This window comes from Scomber japonicus, chromosome 18 (genome assembly GCF_027409825.1).
Source record: "Scomber japonicus isolate fScoJap1 chromosome 18, fScoJap1.pri, whole genome shotgun sequence".
Classification (NCBI taxonomy): domain Eukaryota; kingdom Metazoa; phylum Chordata; class Actinopteri; order Scombriformes; family Scombridae; genus Scomber; species Scomber japonicus.
The window spans coordinates 9841349-9868167 of NC_070595.1; the positions used below are offsets into that span (position 1 = coordinate 9841349).

A 26819-nucleotide genomic window follows, 5' to 3' on the forward strand; every position below is an offset into this window, starting at 1 on the left:
CACGTTAAAAATTATTATACAGCAATTATAACATTTTGCATGCTGCAATAACGTTCTGATGAGTTCAAATGATAAACTTGGTCAAATATATCCACATATCACCATTCAAGTATGTTTCACCTCAGACATCTTGACCATTTCTTTTCATTTCATGCATATTGTTACCACAAAAACACATAAATACGAATGATTATAGGATTTACAATTGAAATATAAAACATAAAAAAGATTGAAATACATAAATGAAAAATGGTTGTGGTTAATTATGACGCCTTGATGAGATTTTTATATTGCAAAAAATTAAAAAAGTAACATGTACATAACTTCTCATAATGCTGTACTAATTACATTTTTCAGTTTTTGTGCATCCTGTAATACAATAATGCAAAGGAGGGTTTGTCTTGTCTTATTTTCCTTTTAACCCATTATTTCTGAGAAACACATCTTCTAATTGTCCTTTCTTCATGTTCACTTCAAGCATGTCAAGTATAAAATTGGCATACATCTGAAAACACTGTATTACTTTGGTTTTTGAAAAAGAAAAAGAAAAAACAGTGTCATAATTGAGTTAAAAGAGTTGTAGTTTGTGTTGTGTTGGCTCACTCACACATTTAATCTAGACTTTTAAAAGCTTCTTTTTTAGAGTACCTTTTCCACTTATTGGGAATTTCCTTCTGTTTATGTTCACTGTTTATGTTCACTTCAAACGAGATATATTATTATGAGATTACGAGATTATATTATATATTATATTATATATATATAAGTCTGTATAAAAGTCTAATCACCTTCTATATTCTTTGTCACAGACAAATTCACCTGTCAATTACAAAATCAGCAAAAGTCTGAAAATGCTGTGTAGTAGTACTTTGGTTTTTGAAAACAAAGCAGTGTCACTCAGCTCACTGACACGTTTCATCCAGACTTTTAATAGCTTCTTTTTTAGAGTACCTTTTCCACTCATCTGGAATTTCACCATCGCCCTGCATTTTTAAGTTATAGTGGTCTTCCAGCTGCTTTTGAAATCGACATACAAACCATTTCCAGTATGGCAGTTTAGACTCATCAGGGGTGATACTCCAGTTAGCATATTTTGGGCCACCAGTCCAGTACTGTTTAAAGGGAATGGACTCATCTGAATCACCAGGAAAGAAACAAAGTGAAAAACTTGCAACTTTTGTTGTACAGAATTCGATGCTCATCTCATCTGTGTCTTTAAATTGACATCCATGGACTGCACCTGATCGATGAAAAGGCACACTGTGTTTCTCAGGACTGTGATCTTCCAAGGTGTTTGTACAAACAGCTGCACAGAATGGACACGTTACCCAGCAGCAGTTACACAGCTGATCAATGAGGATTTGATCTGGCTTCAGCCTGAATTCCTTCATCTTTTCCAAAGAGAGGCGGTTCAAATCTTTAATGATGGATTTAAGTCCTTTCTCTATCTCTTCTTTAAGAAAGTCAAATTTGTTTATGTCACCGAAATTTTCAGAACTAATGGTGTCAAATGTCAGCTCATCTTTTATCAAACTGGAAAATTCCTTCAGCCACATGTCAGTGTTTCCTCTCTGAGTTTTGACTTTCTCTGTTGTAGTGAACAAAGCTTGTTTCACAAGTTTATTTATGTCTTCAACATTTTTCTTGAGTATTTTCTGTGCTTTAGCTTTGTACTTTGTGAAGATGTATGTCTTTACTTCCTCTTTTATGAAACTCTCTACTTGGCTCCTTGGGCATTGGATGTAGTTGATGAAACCATCAAAGTCTTCTTTTTCTGCTAGTGACTTCAACACATGTTTCTCCAAGTTCAACCTGTTCCCATTGAATGCTGGGAAACTGCACTTCATCTCCCTAGCAAGATCAATGGCAGTTTTGTTACAGACAGCTTCAACAGTAGAAACCTTCAGTTTTTCACAGATCAGTTCTCCAAGCACAACAGCAGATGAGTTTCCTCTGCAGAAACTTCTAAAAATGTTGTAATACTGTGTTTTTTTGCTTTTTACAAAAGTTACAGCATCATTGTTCTTCTTGAATGTGTTGTGTGACTCTGAAATCCAACTTCCTGCCTTGTCAAACACATACAGTAATAGATCAACTGTAAACTCCTTCTTCAGAGCATATTTCCTCTTTGATTTAAACTCTGTCACTTTCTCTTTGACATTTTTGGCAACTTCTTGCAAGTAAGTTGGACTGTAGCCTCTTGTAGCTACAGGTTTGCTCTTAATAATGTCAATGGTCTGTTGTTCAACAGTATCAACAAGGGATCTGATCAGTTGTTGTTCTTCATATGGAAAATCTTTTCTTGATTTAAGTGGTTCTTTTTGTTGTGTTGACCCATATCCAAATAATTTTTGAAAAGACACCCATGCAGTTGTCAGTATTCCTTGCTTTCTTGTGTTCCTGTTTTGCCACTCATCGTCCTGGGATTGTTGAACTTTGGTGCAGAGCTCTTGGTGCTTGTTCGGGGTTACATATTCATAATAATCCCCAATTTTTGATATCTTTTTGTAGTTTTCACATCTCTTTAACTCATCTATAAGAGAACATTCAATACCGAGCTCCTGAAGGATGGACATTTGTTCTTCTTCCAGATTGATGTCCTCAATAGGTTTTGTGTCTCCAGTTAATTCAGTAACCCAGACACCCCAAACACTGTTGAACTGCTTTTGGAGTTCTTGTTCATCTTTGGCCTTATCTTTTAACTGCTGAGCAAGCTCTTTGCTCTTTTGCAGCAGCTTCTTCTCAAATTCTGTCTTCTTTTCTTCCATCTTTTTACGAGCCTTCTTCTGCTGGATGACCTCATCCAGTTTTCTTTTAACTCCTCTCACCTGTTCATCATGAAAGTCTTTGATTTTGCTTTCAAATCGGCCTCGCCACTGAACCAACATTTCTTTGTCTCTGTCATCATTAAAGTACACTTTCATATCTTTTTTTATTTCTTCATATGTTTTGCTCATTTCTTTAAAAAGATAGCTGAGCTCCACATTGTCAAGTTTTCTGTTTTTAATCCTGGTATGAAGCTGGTTCTCAATGGTCAGCATGTTACTCCTCAGGGCCCAGGTCCAGTTCCCATACTGGACCTCAAGTTTTCTGTACACTGCAATTTCAAGTGTGTTTTTGAAACTGAAAACAAAGTTTTCGTTCATCAGGGCATTCCACAGGTCCTTTATTTTGCTTTTGAACTGTGAGAGAGTCGTCCCAGTAGACTGTGAAGCTTTAGAGAGGATGATGTTCTTTAAATCGTGGACGCTCTCACTATAACCCGGGTTTGGAGGAGCCATGGGTGGACTTCCCTCCCACAGTTGGGCGAAGTATTTCACATCTTTCTGGATATCAAATTTAATGATGTCATTGAAGCATTCAGCATCACAATCCTCCTCTTTGGCAGCTAGTTTAGCCATCTGGTCCAGTTTTTCTTGCAGTCGTCTCTTTCCATCCATGTTTTTCTCTGCAGCTCCAATATCTGAAACATTCTGGTGAACAAACACACAACTTGGAGAAAGTTTAACTTTCTTCATCCTCATGAAAGCCTGAACAACAATCTGAAGGACATCTTGCATCTCAGCTGGATTCTCTCCAAAGATGTTGATCAATGTCATGTTTCCCAGACCAACGACAAATGTTGCCAGTTCATTGTCGTGGTGAAGAGTGGCGTTACCTGCCAGCTCAAGAGCACGCAGTCCTTCAGTGTCCACCACTAGCACATAGTCAAACTTAAAGTCTTTCTTCATCTCCTCTGACACTTTGACCAGCTGCATGAAGGCACCCTTGGTGCACCTGCCAGCACTTACAGCAAACTGTAATCCAAACATGGCATTCAACATGGTGGATTTTCCACTGCTTTGTACGCCTAAAACTGACAGAACAAAAACTCTCTTGTCACCCAGTTTCTTGATGACTTCATCTAAAAGACTAGAGATCCATGTTAAAGGCACATGACCTGCATCACCATCCATCAGCTCCATTGGGTGTCCTGATATCATCAGCTCTGCAGCCAGCTCAGGGTATTTAGACCAGTCAGTCTCTTCCATCTTTATTTGCTCCTGCAGAGATTTATGAGCTTCATAGATCTGTCCAATTTCTCTAAAGATGTGCTCTAAGCCAAAAGTAGCTGACTGCAGTTTTTTTGATATTTTCTCAAGCTCAGTTTGCTTGTGTGTTAGCTGATCAGATTTGTCATGCTTCTTCTTCAAATCCAAGACTTCAGACCACTTCTCATCATATTTCTGGAGAATTGAGGACAGATCATCTGTGGAGAGTGCATCCAGTAAAATCTGAATCCATTTCAGGAAATACTCTTTTTCTTCTGATGGCAGAGACAAGAGATTTTCAGTGAACAACTTCATCAGTTCACTACAGGAAGCAGAACATTGTTCTTGACGTATTTTCTTCATTTCCTGTTGTTTTTTACATTTCTCTTTCTCAATGTTCCCTTTGAGGTGATACTGTTCCTTGTTTATTTTGCACCAATCATGCCACAATTGGCCCTGACAAGGGAGATATTTATCTTTGATCTTTGAAACATCCATCCCTTGAAGTAAATCCACTATTTTCATAGCAGCAGTTTTTCGTTTTTGGCAAACTATGTCATCTTCATCCACTCTGATTCCAGAGACCTCAGCCATGGTTTCTAGCTGGAAGGATGTATGTGGTCTAGACAAGATTTTTCCAATGATTCCTTTCAGTTCTTCACAGGCATCTGAGTGGCTTTTGTCTTTCAGACCCATTTTGTATTTTCCTTCTTTCATCTTTATTACACCACAATCATTATCAACAATGAGACAAATGAAAGGTTTAGGAGAGTTGAGAAGGGCTGAGACAACTGTCCAACTTTTGTCACCTCTCTCCAGAGTTGGTAACAGAACAACATTGACTGAAGACTTTTCCATCAGTATTTCACGTTGTTTTTCAATCATCAGAGCATCACCATGAAGATTACAGAAGGCAATGCAGTCAGTGAAGGCATCATTGGGTTTTCCAGCAGGGCAGTACCAGGCAATCTCTGTCACACCGTCCATTAAATGGCGAGATTTGGTGCTTCCTGGACAGTTTCTGTGGAAGAAGGTGCTGTGACGGTCGTTGATCAAAGTGTTCATCAGCTGAGATTTAGACAGTGACAGTGAACCAAGACGGGAAAATGACACCATGGGCGTCTCAGCTTTGTAAATGGGCATACTCTTCATGGTGACAGTGTTTGAATCATCTCTGGTTTGAGTTATCTTCCAGCTTTTTCTTATTTGTCTGAATGTCCACAGAGGACACTCAATATCCAATGTGACTGGGTCAGGAACAAGCAAAGGTAAGGCGTACTGACACTGTGATAGCTTTGTGATCATGTTCTGCTTCAGAAAGCTGTCTGAGCAGTGATATACTGCCATTTGAACATCCATTGGATGAACATGAGACTGTTTTGGCTGATCAGAATCTGCACTTGTACTAAAAACAACATCAAAGTCATCTTCTTCTGTTTTTGTATTTTCTGGCTCTGAGTGGCTCACCTCAGGACTGTCTTGTTTTACAGGAATATATCTGGCTCTGTAGTCTAACATCATCAACCTCTGAAGAAAAGTGTGAGCTAGATCTTTCTCGGATGTGTCATGGTGCTGTTTTACAGATCGATTTATTCTAAGAAAATCAGCTGGTGTCAACTTTTGTTCATATTTGTCTTGAAGGTGAAGTCTGCTGAGCAGTGTTTCAATTTCTCTTTGATATTGCTCCTTCATGTTGATCTCTTCAAAAGTCTTCTCTGACTTCTATAAATAATAAGTAAACAATTATATACAGTATAATAAGATTAAAGACTGAGTTATAAAGAAATTAGGCTTTCATTTTGAATTCCTTACCTCATCCTTGTTTCCATCAACATCTGTATGTAAGGTACCTACACCACAACAATGAAATGCATTACCAGAGGTGCAGAAGAATGTACTGCTGAATCAGTGTACTGTGGTTTCTATTATTAATGCTCAATTATTAGTTTAATTAATTTTCGTTTTTCTTAAGATAAAAGTTTCAGTTAAAAGGGACCCATCTCTCGTCCCTTCCTAGGTATGATTTCTGTGTAATGGCCAGTTCTTATTTTTTCCTATAACAAGTATTTACAAAAACTTGCTCCACAGCAGATTGAGCTAAGTGTAATGAGATTTATTTTGACTAGATTGTCACACAACATTGTTCTATTTGTTAATTATTACTCTGTATATTTTATGCTACCAAGCAAACCAATCACAGCCCTTGCGGTCCGCGTTGCCGTGACACATAGTTAGAATTTTTTGGAGGTGTACGTCAGTCTACGGCGTAGGGGTCCGTGTCGACACAGAGGACTACACGTAGCTACGCCGTTGACGTGACGCAGAAGTATAAATCAAGTTTAAATCGTGTCAAACACAACAGAGCAGATTGCACCAGACAGGAAGTCAGACACATAATCGGCATAAAGAAAGTTCCGTCTTTCAAATAAAGCAACCCATTGCAACCTCCCGATTGTATTGCAGCAAGGTGGGGAGTTCTGGTCCTCTGAAATGAGGCCAACGCGGAAGTAAAGCCTGATTTATGCTTCTGCATCGGACCGTCGGCGTAGCTACGTGTAGCCCTCTGTGTCGACGTGGACCCCTAAGCTGTAGCCTGACATGCACCTCTAAAAAATCCCAACTATGCGTCACGGCAACGCGGACAGCAAGGGCTGTGATTGGTCCGGTCAAAACATCAGTTCCTCCGGCAGTTGCTTTATTTATTAATAATGAACAAAAGGTATGCGTTTTCTGTTGTTAGAGCACATAGCGCAATGCTACATGCTACTGTGACCGGAAGATAAACAAGGATACAGATAGAGATTCCTCTGAAACCACACACACACACCCTAGCAACACGTTCCCTCGACGCAGAACTTCAAAAGGACGGCGTCAGAGCGTCGGAGCGTCCGCATAGCAACGGTGTCGCTTTCTAACCTCAGTAAACGTTTTCAAAATGTGTTTATGGTCTCAATTGCTAGTTTAAAGCCTTCTTCAATGCAGTATGATGTTCATTTGTGAAATTTTGGCCTCCCTGATTTTATATTTGACGATAAAGCAGGGTATGCATTAGTGCGTGGCTACAATGTGATTGACAGATTGATTGCCCTATGTCCTCGAGATCCAGCCCTTGCAACCTCCCCACTCCGCCCATGGCCCGCCCATCGCTCCGCCTCATGCCCATATAAGTAGAATCTGTGTTTTTTTTCCCAGCATGCACCTGAAATTTTCAAGACGGTGCTGCCCAGATCCGAAACTATTGGCTTCAGAGCAGCAGTCCACAAACCAATGGGTGACGTCACGGATGTTACGTCCATTTCTTTTATACAGTCTATGGTTTCAGCAACAAACACAAATAAAACAGACAGATAAAGACACCTAGCTACGTAGCCTACGGGTACATGGTATAAGCACAAAAATCATAGAGGAATACCAAATCAACCTAATTTGAGCAAGTTAGCCGCTAGGGTGGCCAGCAGCAAATGTTTGCTTCTTTTACTGATAAATATATATATATATATATATATATATATAATATTTAAATATTTACCTTTCTCATCTGCAAATGCTGTTGAAGACTTTACGTGAGGCTCTCCACCTGATGTTGTGCTGTCATCCTTCTTCTCTGAGTGTTCAACGTCATCTGGTTCATTCAGTGGATCACACTGAGAAAACAGGTGAATTTATTTTCCCTTTATTTCACCAGGCTATTACTACAGAGAAGATTCTGATGTAACATGTTTAAAACTAAACATGCGACAGGAATTGTGGAAGAAAGTTTATTGAATCATGTATAAACTCTGTAAGTGGTGAAGCTTTTTCTCTTATGTGGTTGGAATTGCCCCAAAGACAGTACAGTAATCATGGCTTATTTACTTTGGACTTCTGTGGGCCAGAAAGACTGTGCTCCCCTGGAAAAACACGGGTATACAGAAAAATGGACAAAGAAACTTGAATCCTGTCTTGTATAGGAGTGATTTTCTTACATTGTTAAAAGGATAAACAAACTTTACTTGTTTGTGACTTTTGAATAACTTTGCTATTTTCAGCTTCTTTTTCTTTTTGCCTTGGGAGAGTGAATGTGTAGCGAGTGTTTAAATGTACATTTTCTCTGTTAAAACTCAGATTAAAAAATCTTTTTATAAATGGTTTATATTATTGTTTATTACCTAAATTAACTCTGCTGAAGTCACTTTCTATAGTGTCTAATTTGGTTATATATTAAAATGTAAGAGCTCACCTTTATCTTGAGTTCAGATTCATTCTTCTCCAACTCATCTAGTGGAAGAAATGTGTAGAAAGCAGATTGCACATTGATTTTACATTTTTTGTTGCTTTTTTCTTTTTTTAGTGCTACAGGATGTTATAATACCTATAATTTATCAAGACCTGTTGACAAGTTTACAGTAAAACATCTTGGAAACAATCACTATAATTGCTATAGTAATAGTATAAAACAATGACCTTAACAAATACAACCATAACAACAATAACAACCTCAGCAATAATTTTGTTATTAGTTCAGTGTTTTCAAACTTACAAAAATGAAACCCAATTTGTAATCAAACACAGTTTTCATGTAAATCTCACCTGTTGGATTTTGCTGAGACTCAGAGGAATTGATCCTTTCTTCTTCCTGGTATTTGTGGTCCAGCAGGTCTTTCTGCTCTTTAGTGTCATCACACATCAGTCCACTGTAGCAGTGTGGATCGTTTTCAGAGACCATCACATCTATTTTTTCCAATAGAGCTATTACCTCATTTCCATCCATCATACTGTCAAGTAAGATGTTTTTTGATTCAATCTCAGTTGAATTTGTGTCACCATCTAACACAAGTGTGAGCTCAGGCGTCACTGAAAAAAAATAAAGAACACCAATATATTGCAATCAGTAAAATGGCACACTTTTTGATATTTCTCTGAAATACAATACAAACAAGGGAATGAATGAAAGTATTTCTTACATTTGTTGATTTCCCTTTCAACACTCTGACTTGTGCACTCCAGTCTGTTGCTCTCCTCTACAGTCTGCTCACTGTCACTGCTGCTTTCATTGCAGACTTCTTTAACTTCATCAATCTCTCCTGCTGAATGGTCAAAGCCTCCAAATATGAGAAAGTAATTTATTGAGTTTTTATACTTTTCCACAGTGTTTGAACTTAACTAAAACATAATCTGAAAATCCTTTCACTGTACAATCTGATTATTGGTTAAAGTAAAAAATCATAATAAAAATCCTTAAAGATTTGAATTTCATATGAAACTGAATGCCTAATTGTGTAATTTCATCACTACTGAATGCTTAATGTTGAAAATTAAATACCTGAATTTATAGGACTGAAATATTTTCTTTACAACTTAAAGCTGCTTTATCAAGACTTGCTTGGAGACAATTGTGCATTTTATGTTGCAGATAAAAACTTTATTTCAACTAAAACTTTAACATTCAGTCTGTTTGTACAATAACAACCTCAGCAACTGACAAAAATGAAACCCAAGTTGTAATCAAGCACAGTTTTCATGTAAATCTGACCTGTTGGATTTTGCTGAGACTCAGAGGAATTGATCCTTCCTTCTTCCTGGTATTTGTGGTCCAGCAGGTCTTTCTGCTCTTTAGTGTCATCACACATCAGTCCACTGTAGCAGTGTGGATCGTTTTCAGAGACCATCACATCTATTTTTTCCAACAGAGCTATGATCTCATTTCCATCCATCATACTGTTTTTACATGTGTGGTATCTTTTTTCAGTGAAACTGCTGTTGGCTTTCAGGTCTGTCACTGCACTTTCACATGATTCATCTGACTTATGAGTCACTACTGTCATTAAATAAGCAAGTGATTCTTTCCCAAAAGCTTTTTCTAACCACTGCACTCCTGAACTGTACTGGCTGCTATGCAGACCATTTGGTAACAGTAAGAGAAAGGCATGGATTCCTCTGTTTAATGGGACTTTGTCAATGCTTTGAAGACCAAGCATGTTAATGACAGATATGTATCGACCACACAAATCATACAGTTTGGATGAAAACTGTTCAACATTTGTTTGCTCGTCATGGTCAAAGAAGATGTTTTTTGATCCAATCTCAATGGAATTTGTTTCACCAACTAACACAAGTGTGAGCTCAGGCGTCACTGAAACAAAATAAAGAACAACATCAATATGTTGTAATCATTGACATTTCTTTCTGAAATACATTCAAAAAAAAGGAATGAATGAAAGTATTTCTTACATTTGTTGATTTCTCTTTCAACACTTTGACTTGTGCACTCCAGTCTGTTGCTCTCCTCTACAGTCTGCTCACTGTCACTGCTGCTTTCATTGTGGACTTCTTTAACTTCATCAACCTCTCCTGCTGAATGGTCAAAGGCAAAGTCATACAGTGTTTGAAACTTGACTTAAATATAATCTGACAAACCTTTTACTGTACAATAAAATTCCTGATTTTCATAAAGCTCAAAAGTCTGTTTCAAAAATGTAATTTCCAATAAGATATTTTTAGATATTATTATTATTTATAGATATTATATTATTATATAATATTCCACACATTCAGTGAACAATATTCAAATTTAATGAGCTCAATTCAGATCTAAAACTTCATGTCAAGAGACTGAGACTGATGAAGATTGCTCACTGAGCACATACACTGAAAAGGAGTCTGACTAGAAACTCACACAGTATTTCAGATTAGTCAGTTCTACTTGTGTGATGGATTTACTGTAACTGCCAACAGTGCCAAAGTGCTCTTTCAGACAGCAGGTGTGTGTTGGAGGTTTAACAGAGCTCACTGGGGCAAGTATTATCAATAAGGACGTCATTTGACTTTAACTGGCACAGAATACAAATACAGCTCAGTTGAGCTGTTGGTTTTATTTAATTTCACTTAATAAATTAATAAGTAGGATTAACTGTACAGTAGGCCTAATCAATGACAAGGACCTGAAGGAGTCATACAACTTCAAACACATTGTAGATGTTATCTAGAGGCATGTAGGCCTACTGAATACTAAAAATGTTTCTGTCTGATAACTTCTTTAAGGAAGGAACATATTTCTCAAAATGACTGAAAGATATCCTGTGATACTGACAATGTCACAAATGTGATGGTATTCTTATTAGTATGATGAAGAAGATTATTAATAATCATCTGTTGAGGTTCAGCCAACTATGAAGTGTTCAATATTAAATAGATTTATGAAATATAAAAACCATACCAATACTTTTCATAATTCCATATTTATTTTCATACTATTATTTTCATTAATGGATTTTGGATATTCATGAGATTTATCACAGAGCATGTGTGCTGCTGAACTGTTGAGAGCATGCACATTAGAGATTTCCTCTGCCTGAGCAGCTAACCCCCTGTCTGTTCTCCATACATATGAATGGCATAAAATTATTTTATGATGCAGCTTGTCTTGAATTTTGGGGTGTTTGCCCATCAACACTTTAATTTTCATCTGAATTAGAACCTTAAAATATATAAAATAATATATACTGGAAATAGTTTTTAATTTGATTATTGAGAATTTTAGAAACATGCTATGATTAAGAGCTAGCTACCAGATTGTAAAGTCTGTAATAGTTTGAGTGTTATACTATTATATCATGCTAGATAATTCATTCTGCACATTTGAATTGCTATTTTTCTGTTGCTTATGCAAATGTACACTCTATACTTATTAGATCATGGCTAGGGACAGTTATGGAGACAATCATTTTTATGCAGTTTGAGCATGTATCCAGTGTTTGCTAATAACTATCTTTTACACCATTGTTACTATCTTTCAGCTCTGTACATGCCTGGACTGGGACAAAAATTCAGCCCTGGACCTTTTCGGCCCACTACAATCCGCGTGCAGGCTAAAACTAAAACTCTCTCATTATGACTGCTTGTCATTAAAGGTGATTGAATGGGTGGGGGTCTAGAACATGTGTGGGTGGGCCATTGGGCCAGGCATTCTTTAGACAGACAAGCCAATGGGCCTCTGCTGTGTCTGCAGGCTGCAGCGGAGCTCTGTGGGCCGGTGCATATCTCTGCCCCTGGGCCAGGAGAGAACTAAATCAGCACATAAAAAATAAAAACGGTCAGCCATCGGCCCATTATTGATCGGCCCACCGGGAAAAATCCACCCCTGGCTCTGTATGTTAGCTGTTAAATATGTGAAATTACGACTAGTTTAGCATTGTCTTGATGTCCATGCTAGATTCTTAATTACTAATCAGTCTGTATTGTTGTGCTTTATTGTTACAGAACCACACAAACAGTCAAACTCTATACCTGGACTATCACCTGAATAGTGTCCTCACACCCTGAAGTGATTGCTGCCATACCTATCGATCACATTCTATCACACATTCAACTTTTTTAAAATAGTTTTTTTTATTGTTTTTATTGTTCCTGCTTATTTTACTGTAAAGGACTTTGGTAGGCCATTGACTGTTTTACATGTGCTATATAAATAAAGATGATACTGACATTGACACATTCAACATTATAAATGACCGTCTGTATTGCTGTTCTCTTCAAATTTTTACCTTTCTCATCTGATGCAGCTCCTTCTTCAGATGTGATTTCAGACTCTTCTATCGTTGTTCTTTCATCTTTTCTCTCTGAGTGTTCAGCTTCACTGAGTTCATTCACTGGACCACACTACAAAAACAGATTTTTTTTTTTTATATATAATTTTACAATCAATTTCTCAGGTTAGACACATTGAGATAAATAAAGAAAATATAAGATTATAAACTGAAGATATAATAGTAGCGGTGTCACAATACATACAATATAAAGTGAATGAGAGCAAGGTAAAAAACTCAAACTTCTTCACTTCAGGATGAAATCAAAAATAAAATAGCTCAGATGATCTTTCTGGAAAGTTGGACAGATGTTTGTGCAACACTACTAACATTTTTATTTGAAATTCAAATTTGGGGAAAATAGAATTTAACCAGTTATGTCTGGAACAGATTAAACTATCAACAGATCAACTTCAGAAAAACAGGATACTGTTACTGATGATGACAATAATGTCTTTACCTTTGTTTCAGCTGTACTCTCCTCTAACTCCTCAGCTGTAGTGTAGGATAATGTAGGAAAAACAGAACACACATGATGAGCATCAAAAACATAATGTTTGGTTAGCTAGCTGTCCTAGCTTAATTAAACCTTATTTTCAAACCTTTACATTACCTTTGTCATTTGTCACAGATGTGTCTTCAGTCTGTTCTCCAGCTGCTGTGTTGTCATCGTCTTCTGCCTCCATTTTATCTGCTCCTCATGCTTTACAGAGTGACAGGACAAAGTCACATAGACAAATACTAAACTAAAATATTACTGCAAGTGTGAATCGCCTTTCAAGCTGACTGGAGTATTAGACAAAGACAAGTACTATGTATAACAGATGGCTCATATTGGTGAACATACTGAACATTTCACGGCAAGGAAAAAGTTGCAAATTTTAAAATGTGGAAAAATGCCAAACAGTTTCTTTCATTTGATCCTTTTTATAGCCAAATGTGTCTGCTTGCTTTGCCAACAAATATATATTTCACGGGCACTGCTTGTTTTTCAGCTGATAAATAATATAAAGAAACTTACCTTTGTTTTGTGTTTTTATAGCTCTGCCTGTTTTGTCTAGATGTGACTGCTTTGTAAGAAATGCTTCCTGTTACCGGGATCAGAATATATCATTCAGTTGTGGGTGTGTTCCTTATAAACAGCTCCTCCCTGCTTTCCATTTGATGTAATGTGTAAGCTTAAGAAGCCACATCTCTTTAATATCAGGGATGACAAAGTCCAGTGAAAGAACAGCAGTGGTGACTCATGATTTCCCCTGAAACCTTGTGACTTCGGAGGAAAACAAAACCTAAGGCACTAAATTTATCATTAACCAAACATGGTAGCACACGCCTCTTTGAACAATGAACTTTCAATTTGCAAAGCTGTAGCCTCTTTAAGGGTTCATGTTTATTTACAAAAGTGATTTTATGAATAATGTTGACTATAATGTAAAGTGGGTTGCCAGTAGTGATGAACCCATTGAGAATTTTATTTTGGATTTATATTCTAAAACTCTACTGTTCTTCATTTTATCACTCTCATCAAGTTAAAGTCAACATTTCACCTGCACTATACTGTTCTCTCTACTAAAAAAAACAAAAAACTAATTTAAGTTAAAAGTCAAAACAGGAATGGGAATTAGTGACCTTTCTATACACAAAGTAAATCAATTGCACTGAATTTGTGCAAGAAAAAAAAGATAGATCATATTTCATCATTCAAGTTCTTCTGTTGTGTTGTACAATATGTGATGCTGATTCACTTATAATATATTATATAAATGTTGTGACTATGAAAAGTTTCTCCTCCAGTTCATAAAATCTGACGGCAGTATAACTGATATGTTGATAAACCTTCAGCTTCTGAGATGCAGCACACTGTTTATTAAATCAGCTGATGACACCAGGCTACAGCAGTATAACCACACACACCTGTGGTCGGTTATAACTCCATATTCTTCCTTTTAATGAATTACATGTCAGATTAGCAGCTCATCAACTCACTTTCTTTTCAAAAAATGTAACTCAAATTTTATACTTGAAACACATTGCTTGGCAAATGCGTCAATATAATGGTAATGGAATGGGAGATGACACCCTAATTGATTTACCATTATGCCCAAAACACTAAAGTAACAACCTTACATGCACTATGGCTAAAGATCATTAAAAGAAGGCCCATAGTCTCTTCTAACCAGATAACTGTAATATTGAATAGTCATCAATAATCATCATATCAACAGGCCTAACATCCATCAACTTCCCATTTGCTGATGAATGTTTATAGTTTACAGGGAGTTTTCTAACAAAGTAAAGACATTGCAACAGAAAATTAAGACTATGAATTTTACTGAAAAAATAGTTGGTAAAACAACTACTATTTGAATTCGTCAGATATCTTTAATCCAACTGATATTCACAATTTGGTTAGGCTAAATACTGTTAGAGTCAAAACGTTAAGTCATCCTTCAGCTAAGGAGTTAGAAAGAACTGACTTTTTATGTTTATGGGGCTTATTTTTCCATAGGCCTATAAATTTGAAAAGGATCTTATTCAGTTTAGACCATATATATGTGGAGATATCTAATGACAATGAACATGCAGTATAAGGCTCTTGACATCCCTTCTGCTTTGCTAAACAAAAATCACCTCAAACACTGGGGGAAGAACCTAAAAACTAATCTGACTTTGACCAGGCTGAAAGCAAAAGAAGTCATTCTGTTTGATGCAGGAAGCTTTCAGTGTTTTACAAAACCCCCCAAATGTATCCACTTTATAAATAGTTACTTCTGCATTTATAATGCCGAGAAGAAAAACTTGGTATTTCAGTATAGTATTTATTTTTATCATGACTGTGGACAGTGGATATCATCACATTCAATAGCAGAAGTCTAATTATACAAAACAGCAAAACTCATTCATATATGGATACAATAACAGATTAGATAAAATGAGATTAACATAATATAGAACAAATTCAACTGAACACATAATAATATGAAAACATATGAATATTTTGGCAATATAAAGTGTCTTTCATCAATTACATTTGATATGTTCTTTAACATACACATTCAACTTCAAAGAAAGTTACAAGAGAAGCAGTTAAAATCATAACATTTGTTTGACGTTATTTTCAGATTTAATATTTAGAAATGTGTATAAGAAAAAATATGGTTTCCATGCCTTATTGTATAAAAAAGTCCATAATTTCTGACATATCTCTAACAACTCTTTCCATGTTGATTGAAGTTTAGAAAATTCAAATGTTATGTTTTTTTGATGTCATATTTAACAGTTTGATCAATTATCTCTCTCCAGTCCCCAAAAATGTATTAAAATATACAGGTTAAGATTTATTATACAGCAATGAAAACATTGTTCATGTTGTAATAACTTTGTGATGAGTTCAACATAATGAAAATGTTTCAGCTCAGACATCTTGCACATTTCTTTGTATTTCATACATATTGTAAAACAAACAAACAAACAAACAAAAACAACTAATGATTAAACTAAAACCCAAGATATATATTTCAGGATTTAGGCCCATAATAGCATACAGCCAATACACAACTGAAATATAAAATAAAACAAGAGTTGAAATACATTAATAGAATAGAATAGTTGTGGTCATGTTAATCATGACTCCTAGACAAGATTTTTATACTGCAAACATTTAATAAGGTAATATGTACATGATTTCCGAAAATATTGTGCTGATTATATTTTTCTGTTTTTGTGCATCCTGTAAAACAATAATGCAAAAACACGTTGTTTTATCTTATTTCCCTGACAACTCATAATTGCTCAGAAACACATATAAATGTCCTTTTTTGGATGGAAATAGCTGTCATTTACAGATGTAACCAACCCTGTAGATATGAATAATGACTAATGCTCTTCTGCGTTCTTTTGTTTATGTTCACTTCAAGCAAGAAATCAAATTCACCTGTCAATTATAAAATCACCAAAAATCTGAAAATGCTGTCTTTTAGCAAACAAAAGTGTCATAATTTTCAGAAGGGTTGTAGTTGTCCTGTGTCAGCTCACTGACACATTTCATCCAGACTTTTAATAGCTTCTTTTTTAGAGTACCTTTTCCACTCGGTGGGAATTTCACCAAACCCCTGGAATTTGTAGGAATAGTGGTCTTCCAGCTGCTCTTGAAATCGACATACAAACCATTTCCAGTACGCTAGCTTAGACTCATCAGGAGTAATTCTCCAGTTAGCATATTCTGGGCCACCAGTACGGTACTGTTTAAAGGGAATGAACTTGTCTGAATCATGACGAGGGTAAAAACTGCGATCACTTGCAACATTGGTGGTACAAAAATCAATGCACATCTCCACCGTGTTTCTAAAGTGCCATCCTTTGATCCCAGAGGGTCGATGAAAAGGCACACTGTGATCTTCAGGACTGTGATTTTCCAAGGTGTTTGTACAAACAGCTGAACAGAATGGACAAGTTACCCAGCAGCAGTTACACAGCTGATCAATGAGGATTTGATCTGGCTTCAGCCTGAATTCCTTCATCTTTTCCAAAGAGAGGCTGCCTAGCTCTTCAATGATAGATGTAAGTCCTTTCTTTATCTCTTCTTTAAGAAAGTCAAATTTGTTTATTTCATTGAAATTTTCAGAACTAATGGCGTCAAATGTCAGCACATCTTTGAGCAAACTGGAAAATTCCTTCAGCCACATGTCTGTGTTTCCGCTCCGAGTTTTGACTTTTTCTGTTGCATCGAACAAAGCTTGTCTCACAAGTTTATTGATGTCTTCAACATTTTTCTTGAGTATTTTCTGTGCTTTGGCTTTGTGTTTTGGGTAGATGTATCTCTCTACTTCCTCTTTTATGAAACTCTCTACTTGGCTCCTTGGGCGTCGGATGTAGTTGATGAAACCATCAAAGTCTTCTTTCTTTGCCAGTGACTTCAACACATGTTTCTCCAAGTTCAACCTGTTCCCACTGAATGCTGGGAAACTGCACCTCATCTCTCCAGCGAGATCAATGGCAGTTTTGTTACAGACAGCTTTAACAGTAGAAACCTTCAGTTTTTCACAGATCAGTTCTCCAAGCACAACAGCAGATGAGTTTCCTTTGTAGAAACTTCTGAAAATGTTGTAATACTGCATTTTTTTGCTTTCTATAAAAGTTACAGCATCATTGCTCTTCCTGAATTTGTTGTGTGAGTCTGAAATCCAACTTCCTGCCTTGTCAAAAACATACAGTAATAGATCAACTGTAAACTCCTTCTTCAGAGCATATTTCCTCTCTGATTCAAATTCTGTCACTTTCTCTTTGACATTTTTGGCCACTTCTTGCAAGTAAGTTGGACTGTAGCCTCTTGTAGCTACAGGTTTGCTCTTAATTGTGTCAATAGACTGTTGTTCAACATGATCAATGAGGGATCTGATCAGATCTTGTTCTTCATATGGAAAATCTTCTCTTGATTTCAGTGGTTCTTTTTGTCCTGTTGATCCATATCCCAAAAAATGTTTCAAGGACACCCATGCAGTTGTCAATCTTCCTTGCCCTTTTGTGTTCCTGTTTTGCCTCTTATCATCTTGGTATCGTTGGCTTTCGTTGCAGAGCTCTTGGTTCTTGTTCAGGGTTACATACTCATAATAATCCCCAATCTTTGATATGTCTTTGTAGTTTTCACAGCTCTTTGAATCATCAATAAGAGACCAATCAATACTGAGCTCCTGAAGGATGGACATTTGCTCTTCTTCCAGGTTGATGTCCTCAATAGGTTTTGTGTCTCCCGTGAATTCGGTAACCCAGCCACTCCAAACACTGTTGAACTGCTTTTGGAGTTCCTCTTCATCTTTGGCCTTGTCTTTTAACTGCTGAGCGAGCTCTTTGCTCTTTTGTAGCAGTTTCTTCTCAAACTCTGTCTTCTTGTCATCCATCTTTTTACAAGCCTTCTTCTGCTGAATGACCTCATCCAGTTTTCTTTTAACTCCTCTCACCTGTTCATCATGAAACTCTTTGATTTTGCTTTCAAATCGACCTCGCCACTGAACTAACATTTCTTTGTCTCTGTCATCATCAAAGTACACCTTCATGCCTTTCTTAATTTCTTCATATGTTTTGCTCATTTCTTTAAAAAGATAGCTGAGCTCCACATTGTCAAGTTTTCCATTTTCAATCCTGGTATGAAGCTGGTTCTCAATGGTCAACATATTGCTCCTCAGGGTCCAGGTCCAGTTCGCATATTGGACCTCAAGTTTTCTGTACACTGCAATTTCAAGTGTGTTTTTGAAACTGAAAACAAAGTTTTCTTTCAGTAGAGCATTCCACAGGTCCTTTATTTTGCTTTTGAACTGTGAGAGAGTCGTCCCAGCAGACTGTGAAGCTTTAGAAAGGATGATGTTCTTTAAATCCTGGATGCTCTCACTATAACCTGGATTTGGAGGAGCCATGGGTGGACTTCCCTCCCACAATTGGGCAAAGTATTTCACGTCTTTCTGGACATCAAATTTAATGACATCATTGAAGCATTCAGCATCACAAACCTCCTCTTTGGCAGCTAGTTTAGCCATCTGGTCCAGTTTTTCTTGCAGTCGTCTCTTTCCATCCATGTTTTTCTCTGCAGCTCCAATATCTGAAACATTCTGGTGAACAAACACACAAGTTGGAGAAAGTTTAACTTTCTTCATCCTCATGAAAGCCTGAACAACAATCTGCAGGACATCTTGCATCTCAGCTGGATTCTCTCCAAAGATGTTGATCAATGTCATGTTTCCCAGACCAACGACAAATGTTGCCAGTTCATTGTCATGGTGAAGAGTGGCGTTACCTGCCAGCTCAAGAGCACGCAGGCCTTCAGTGTCCACCACTAGAACATAGTCAAACTTAAAGTCTTTCTTCTTCTCCTCTGACACTTTGACCAGCTGCATGAAGGCACCCTTGGTGCACCTGCCAGCACTTACAGCAAACTGTAATCCAAACATGGCATTCAACATGGTGGATTTTCCACTGCTTTGTACGCCTAAAACTGACAGAACAAAAACTCTCTTGTCGCCCAGTTTCTTGATGACTTCATCTAAAAGACTAGAGATCCATGTTAAAGGCACATGACCTGCATCACCATCCATCAGCTCCATTGGGTGTCCTGATATCATCAGCTCTGCAGCGAGCTCAGGGTATTTAGACCAGTCAGTCTCTTCCATCTCTGTTTGTTCCTGCAAAGATTTATGGGCTTCATAGATCTGTCCGATTTCTCTAAAGATGTGCTCTAAGCCAAAAGTAGCTGACTGCAGTTTTTCTGATATTTCCTCAAGCTCAGTTTGCTTGCTCATTAGCTGTTTTGATTTATCATGCTTCTTCTTCAAAGTCAAAACCTCAGACCACTTCTCATCATACTTTTGGAGAATTGAGGACAGATCATCTGTGGAGAGTGCATCCAGTAAGATCTGAGTCCATTTCAGGAAATATTCTTTTTCTTCTGATGGCAGAGATGAGAGGCTTTCAGTGAACAACTTCATCAGTTTACTACAGGAAGCAGAACATTGTTCTTGACGTATTTCCTCCAATTTCTGTTGCTTTTTGCATTTCTCCTTCTCAATATTTCCTTTGAGGTGATACTGTTCCTTGTTTATTTTGCACCAATCATGCCACAGTCGGCCTTGACAAGGGAGATATTTATCTTTGATCTTTGAAACATCCATCCCTTGAAGTAAATCCACTATTTTCATAGCAGCAGTTTTTCCTTTTCGGCAGACTGTGTCATCTTCATCCACTCTGATTCCAGAGACCTCAGCCATGGTTTCTAGCTGGAAGGATGCATGTGGTCTAGACAAGATTTTTCCAATAATTCCTTTCAGTTCTTCAGAAACATCTGACCAGCTTCTGTCTTTCAGACCCATTTTGTATTTTCCCTCTTTCATCTCAACTGCACCACACTCATTATCAACAATGAGACATATCAGAGGTTCTGGAGACTTGAGAAGGGCTGAGACAACTGTCCAACTTTTGTCACCTCTCTCCAGAGTTGGTAACAGAACAACATTGACTGAAGATTTTTCCATCAGTATTTCACGCTGTTTTTCAATCATCAGAGCATCACCATGAAGATTACAGAAGGCAATGCAGTCAGTGAAGGCATCATTGGGTTTCCCAGCAGGGCAGTACCAGGCAATTTCTGCCACACCATCCATCAAATGGCGAGATTTGGTGCTTCCTGGACAGTTTCTGTGGAAGAAGGTGCTGTGACGGTCGTTGATCAAAGTGTTCATCAGCTGAGATTTAGACAGTGACAGTGAACCAAGACGGAAAAATGACACCATGGGCGTCTCAGCTTTGTAAATGGGAATACTCTTCATGGTGACAATGTTTGAATCATCTTTGGTTTCAGTTATCTTCCAGCTTTTCATTATTTGTCTGAATGTCCACAGAGGACACTCAATATCCAATGTGACTGGGTCAGGAACAAGGAAAGGTAAGGCGTACTGACACTGTGATAGCTTTGTGATCATATTCTGCTTCAGAAAGCTGTCTGAGCAGTGATATACTGCCATTTGAACATCCATTGGATGTACATGAGACTGTTTTGGCTGATCAGACTCTAGACTGGTACTAAAAAGAACATCAAAGTCATCACCTGTTTTTGTATGCTGTTGCTTTGGGTTGCTCCCCCCAGTACTGTCTTGTTTTACAGGAATATATCTGGCTCTGTAGTCTAACATCATCAACCTCTGAAGAAAAGTATGAGCTAGATCTTTCTCGGATGTGTCATGGTGCTGTTTTACAGATCGATTTATTCTAAGAAAATCTGCTGGTGTCAACTTTTGTTCATATTTGTCTTGAAGGTGAAGTCTGCTGAGCAGTTTTTCACTTTCTCTTTGATATTTCTCCTTCATGTTGATCTCTTCTAAAGTCTTCTCTGACATCTGTAAATAATAAGTAAACAATTATATACGGTATGATAAGATTAAAGACTAAGTTATAGGTAGGCTAAGTAAATAGGATTTCATTTTGAATTCCTTACCTCATCCCTGTTTCCATCCACATCTGTATGTAAGGGACCTACAGTAAAACAATGAAAGGCATTACCAAGGCGACAGAGCTGTGTACTACTGAATCAATGTACTGTGGTTACTGTTATAAATGTTCAAGTATTAGATTCAAGCATTTGACACTGCTGACCATGCTCTGCTCCTACAAAGACCAAAGCATGTTCGATTTGACTTCAATTCCCTCAAATGGTTTTTAGAATTACCAGAATTACCAGAATTACCGTACCGTACCGTTTTCTTCCGCTTTATCCAGGGTCGGGTCGCGGGGGCAGCAGCCTAAGTAGAGAAGCCCAGACTTCCCTCTCCCCAGCCACTTTGTCTAGCTCTTCGCGGGGGATCCCGAGGCGTTCCCAGGTCAGCTGAGAGACATAGTCTCTCCAATGTGTCCTGGGTCTTCCCCGGGGTCTCCTACCGGTGGGACGTGCCCTGAACACCTCACCAGGGAGGCGTCCGGGAGGCATCCTTACTAGATGCCCGAGCCACCTCATCTGGCTCCTCTCGATGCGGAGGAGCAGCAGGTCTACTCCGAGCTCCCTCTGGATAACTGAGCTTCTCACCCTATCTTAAGGGAGAGCACAGCCACTGTACGGAGAAAGTTCATTTCGGTACCCGCGATCTTGTTCTTTCGGTCACTACCCAAAGCTCATGACCATAGGTGGGGGTAGGAACGAAGATCGACTGGTAAATTGAGAGCTTTGCCTTTCGGCTCAGCTCTCTCTTCACCACGATGGATCTGTGTGGAGTCCGCATTATTGCACATGCGGACCTGTCGGTCTCATGCTCCATCCTTCCCTCACTCGTGAACAAGACCCCAAGGTACTTGAACTCCTCCACTTTGGGAAGGATCTCATCCCCAAGAGTGCATTCCACCCTTTTCCGGTTGAGAACCATGGACCACATCATCTGCAAAAAGCAGTGACCCAATCCTGAGGTCACCAAACCGGACCCCCTCAACATCTTGACTGCGCCTAGAAATCCTGTCCATAAAAATTATGAACAGGATTGGTGACAAAGGGCAGCCCTGGCGGAGTCCAACCTTCACTTCCACCTTCAACAAGTTCGACTTATTGCCGGCAATGTGGACCAAGCTCTGGCACCGGTCATACAGGGAATGGACTGCCCGTATCAGGGGGTCCAATACCCCATACTCCCAGAGAAACCCCCACAGGACTCCCCTAGAGACACCGTCGAATGCCTTCTCCAAGTCCACAAAACACATGTGGACTGGTTGGACAAACTCCCAGAGTGTAGAGCTGGTCCACAGTTCCACGACCTGTAAGAAAAACCACACTGCTCCTCCTGAATCCGTCCCCACCATATACAGTGTTGACGATGCACTGCTTCCCCCTCCTGAGATGCCGGATGGTGGTCCAGAATCTCTTTGAAGCCGTCCGGAAGTCGTTTTCCATGGCCTCACCGAACTCCTCCCATGTCTGGGCTTTTGCCTCAGCAACCGCTGCAGCTGCACTCCGCTTGGCCTGGTCCTATAAAGTCCTATAGGACTCCTTCTTCAGCTTGACGGCATCCCTAACTGCCGGTATCCACCTGCGGGTTCGGGGATTGCCGCCACGACAGGCACCGACCATCTTGTGGCCACAGCTCCGGTCAGCCGCCTCAACAATGGAGGCACGGAACATGGCCCACTCGGACTCAATGTCCCCCGCCTCCTCCGGTACATGGTCGAAGCTCTCCCGGAGGTGGGAGTTGAAACTCCCTCTGACAGGAGACTCTGTCAGACGTTCCCAGCAGACCCTCACAATATGTTTGGGTCTGCCAGGTCTGACTAGCATCCTCCCCTACCATCGTAGCCAACTCACCACCAGGTGGTGATCAGTTGACAGCTCCGCCCCTCTCTTCACCCAAGTGTGACATGCGGCCGCAAGTCTGATGACACAGCTACAAAGTCAATCATCGAACTGCGGCCTATGGTGTCCTAGGGGTCATTATGCTTGAACATGGTGTTTGTTATGGACAACCTGTGACGAGCACAGAAGTCCAATAACCGAACACCGCTCAGGTTCAGATCGGGGGGGCCGTTCCTCCCAATCACACCCCTCCAGGTCTCACTGTTGCTGCCAACATGGGCGTTGAAGTCCCCCAGCAGAACGAGGGAATCCCCAGAGGGAGTACTTTCCAGCACCCCCTCCGAGGAGTCCAAGAAGGGTGGATACGCGGAACTGCTGTTTGGACCATAGGCACAGACAACAGTCAGGATCCGTCCCCCCACCCGAAGGCGGAGGGAGGCTACCCTCTCTGCTACCGGGGTAAACCCCAACATACAGGCACCAAGCCGGGGGGCAATAAGTATTGCCACCCCTGCCCAGCACATCTCACCAGTGGCAACTGCAGAGTGGAAGAGAGTCCAACCCCTCTCGAGAAGACTGGTTCCAGAGCCCTTGCTGTGCGTCGAGGTGAGGCCGACCAGGGACGTGCACATGATTATATTGGGGCAGGGGCTCAAACCTAGAAAAGGGCAGCATGTGCAGCGCCCCGAATTTGTTTTCCGGTCCAGATTACACAATATGGAAATTAATGTAAAATTAAAAAGTAAAGTGCTAATAGGAAGCTAACTACTTAGCTGTGTGTCCTGTAGGTGAAAGTGATGCATTTGCTCTTTCTTTTGTGTCAACAAGTTCATTCACATTATCAAAGTCACAATAAACGTTAAATCTAAAACTCAGACCTGTACTTCAGACCTGTAGTGAGGGAAATATGATCCACCCTAAACACAGTGCATTTTATTTTGAAAATTCACCTCGTGTTTTATTTTGTACATGATTTCCTGTCCCGCACGATCTGCTCTGTGCTGAATTGACGTCCGGCAAAAAAAGACACATTGACTAAAATAGAGCGTTTCTCTGAAATATTAAACATATTTAAGCACGTTGAATAAGTGGACGGAGACTAGTTAGACCAAAACTCAGGTTCAAGTTGCTCCACTGTCACGTCTCCTCAGTTATCCATGGTGCATCTCTCTCTCTCTCTCTCTCTCTCTCTCTCTCTCTCTCTCTCTACGGTAGAATACCGTGGAGTTTTTGTACCGCCGTTTTTTTTTAACATCCCTAACAGGAATTTATTAATTTATTAAAAAAACACACACACAGAGGGCACATTTTAATACGAGCCAAAAAGGGGCAGGGGCTCAAGCACCCCTAGGGCCCTATGTGTGCACGTGCCTGAGGCCGACTATATCTAGCCGGAACTTCTCAACCTCGCACACCAGCTCAGGCTACTTCTTCACCAGAGAGGTTAAGTTCCACGTCCCTAGAGCTAGCTTCTAGAGCCGATGGTCGGACCGCCAAGGCCCCCATCCCCGGCTGCCGCCCAGCCCTCTACGCACTCGACCCCTTTGGCCCCCCCCCCACTGGTGGTGGGTCTGTGGGAGGGGGGTCCCATGACCCCTTTTCGGGCTGTGCCCGGCCGGGCCCCATGGGAGGCGAGCCCCACCCCCAGAATTAGCAATGCATAACTCTAGGAAACAATCACTCTGCTTTCTTACCATTAACAAAGGGAGTTCCACAAGGCTCAATACTGGCTCCTATCCTGTTTACCATTGATATCAATAACATTACATCCTCCATAACAGATTGTAACGCCCATCTCTACATAGATGACACAGTTCTGTATTGCACTCCAGCAAGCCTTTGACATATTACTCAACCTGAAATTGGTCTTTAATGCAGATAAGACCAAATGCATGGTATTTTCAAGATCAAGAAATATCACAGATGATGGTTTACATATCACCACCCTAACAGGACATAGTATTGAAAAAGTTACAGATTACAAATATCTAGGCATATGGTTGGATGAAAAACTTTGAAAACCATTGACACACTTATAGGTAAATTAAAACAAAAAATAGGATACTTGTACCGGAACAAAACAAATTTCCCCTTGCCCTGCAGGAAACAGCTAATCCAAGCAGTCTTTTTTATCAGTTCTAGATTATGGTGACATTATCTATAGACATGCCTCTGTCTCCACTTTAAAACCACTGGACTTAGTCAATCACTGTGCACTCAAATTGTTACTATGGACCAATTAAAAAATATGATCTCAAGCTACTCCAGTTATATGCTTTTGAATGGAACTAACAGTGTTTGTTTTTGTTGTTGTTTGTTTGTTTGTTCTTCTGTGCTCTCGACATCATTGAAAATGAGGGCTTGTCCTCAATGATCCCCTCGAGATTTAAATAAAGGTTAAAAAAATGCTTTTCCTTATTTTGGGACATATAATGTTATAATGTCAAATGTTGATGTTAAAAGTGTTTGACGTGTCAAATAATGATGGATGTGTAGTCACTCTGTCCCATTACACAGCACAGTTATCTAAAATAAGTTATTTACCTGCCGGAGGTGTGATGATTGTCTAAACCTCTTTATCAAACATGATCATCGCTGTGTTTCTGTTATTCCTCCCTGCATTATTTCTAACTGATCTACCGAACACATAGCTTTATATATCTCAATAATGTAGTTTTGACTGTTTTTTTTAGCATTGCTAAATGAAGGTTTGCTAATATAGTGAGGAACACATTGTACTTCCTGTAAATCCTTCACAATAAAAACTCCCCATTATTTAGTCATTTAGAAGCTTTAATTAGAGAGACACAGTGAAGCTAAAGCCAGACAATCACAACAGAGTGGGCTCACAGAAGGGGGGCTTAAAGATACAGGCTTGCTTTTAAAACCATCTCTTAAGATATCTCATCTTGCCAACCCTTATTTGTCACTGACCCAAATACTTTAGCTTGTATTTCATTTAATTATGAACCAAATAACTAATGTTGTTTTATTGCGGTCAAGACATAACACAAATAAAGGTGTAGTACTCAAAAGACATTTTAGGGTGACGTTACTCTTTAAAATATGAATAAAAGCCATGTTTAAAACTTGAATAAATGTTTACCTTTCTCATCTGCAGATGCTGTTAGAGACTTGATGTCAGGCTCTCCTCCTGATGTTGTGCTGTCATCCTTCTTCTCGAAGTGTTCAACATCATCTGGTTCATTCAGTGGATCACACTGAGAAAACAGGTGAATTTATTTACCCTTTATTTCACTAGGCTATTACAATAGAAAAGCTTCTGATGCAACAGATTATAGATTATATTGTTTAGAAACATGTTTCTAGACAATAATATAGAAGAACAGTGCAATCACTCATATCCAACCATAACATTGAGCTGTCATATCTGTCAAATTATGACCATAACCT

At 39.1% G+C, this 26819-nt stretch overlaps 2 protein-coding genes across 2 annotated transcripts in view; both read right to left on the reverse strand.

Moving 5' to 3' along the window:
• The window catches only part of LOC128378196 (interferon-induced very large GTPase 1-like), a 53716-nt gene that overhangs the window by 25515 nt on the left and 1382 nt on the right, over positions 1-26819 (reverse strand). The gene's annotated exons all lie outside the window — the stretch shown is intronic.
• LOC128378197 (interferon-induced very large GTPase 1-like) lies at positions 767-21678 on the reverse strand. Its single transcript, XM_053337639.1, has 3 exons — positions 21573-21678; positions 16530-21474; positions 767-819 (listed from the first exon to the last, which is right to left on the reverse strand). Exon 2 carries the CDS (start codon positions 21472-21474, stop codon positions 16627-16629), a length of 4848 nt encoding a protein of 1615 aa, XP_053193614.1. The 5' UTR covers positions 21573-21678; the 3' UTR covers positions 767-819; positions 16530-16626.

Bases quoted from the DNA above. Each gene is read 5' to 3' on its own strand.
- LOC128378197 (XM_053337639.1), bottom strand. From the start codon at position 21,474: ATGTCAGAGAAGACTTTAGAAGAGATCAACATGAAGGAGAAATATCAA.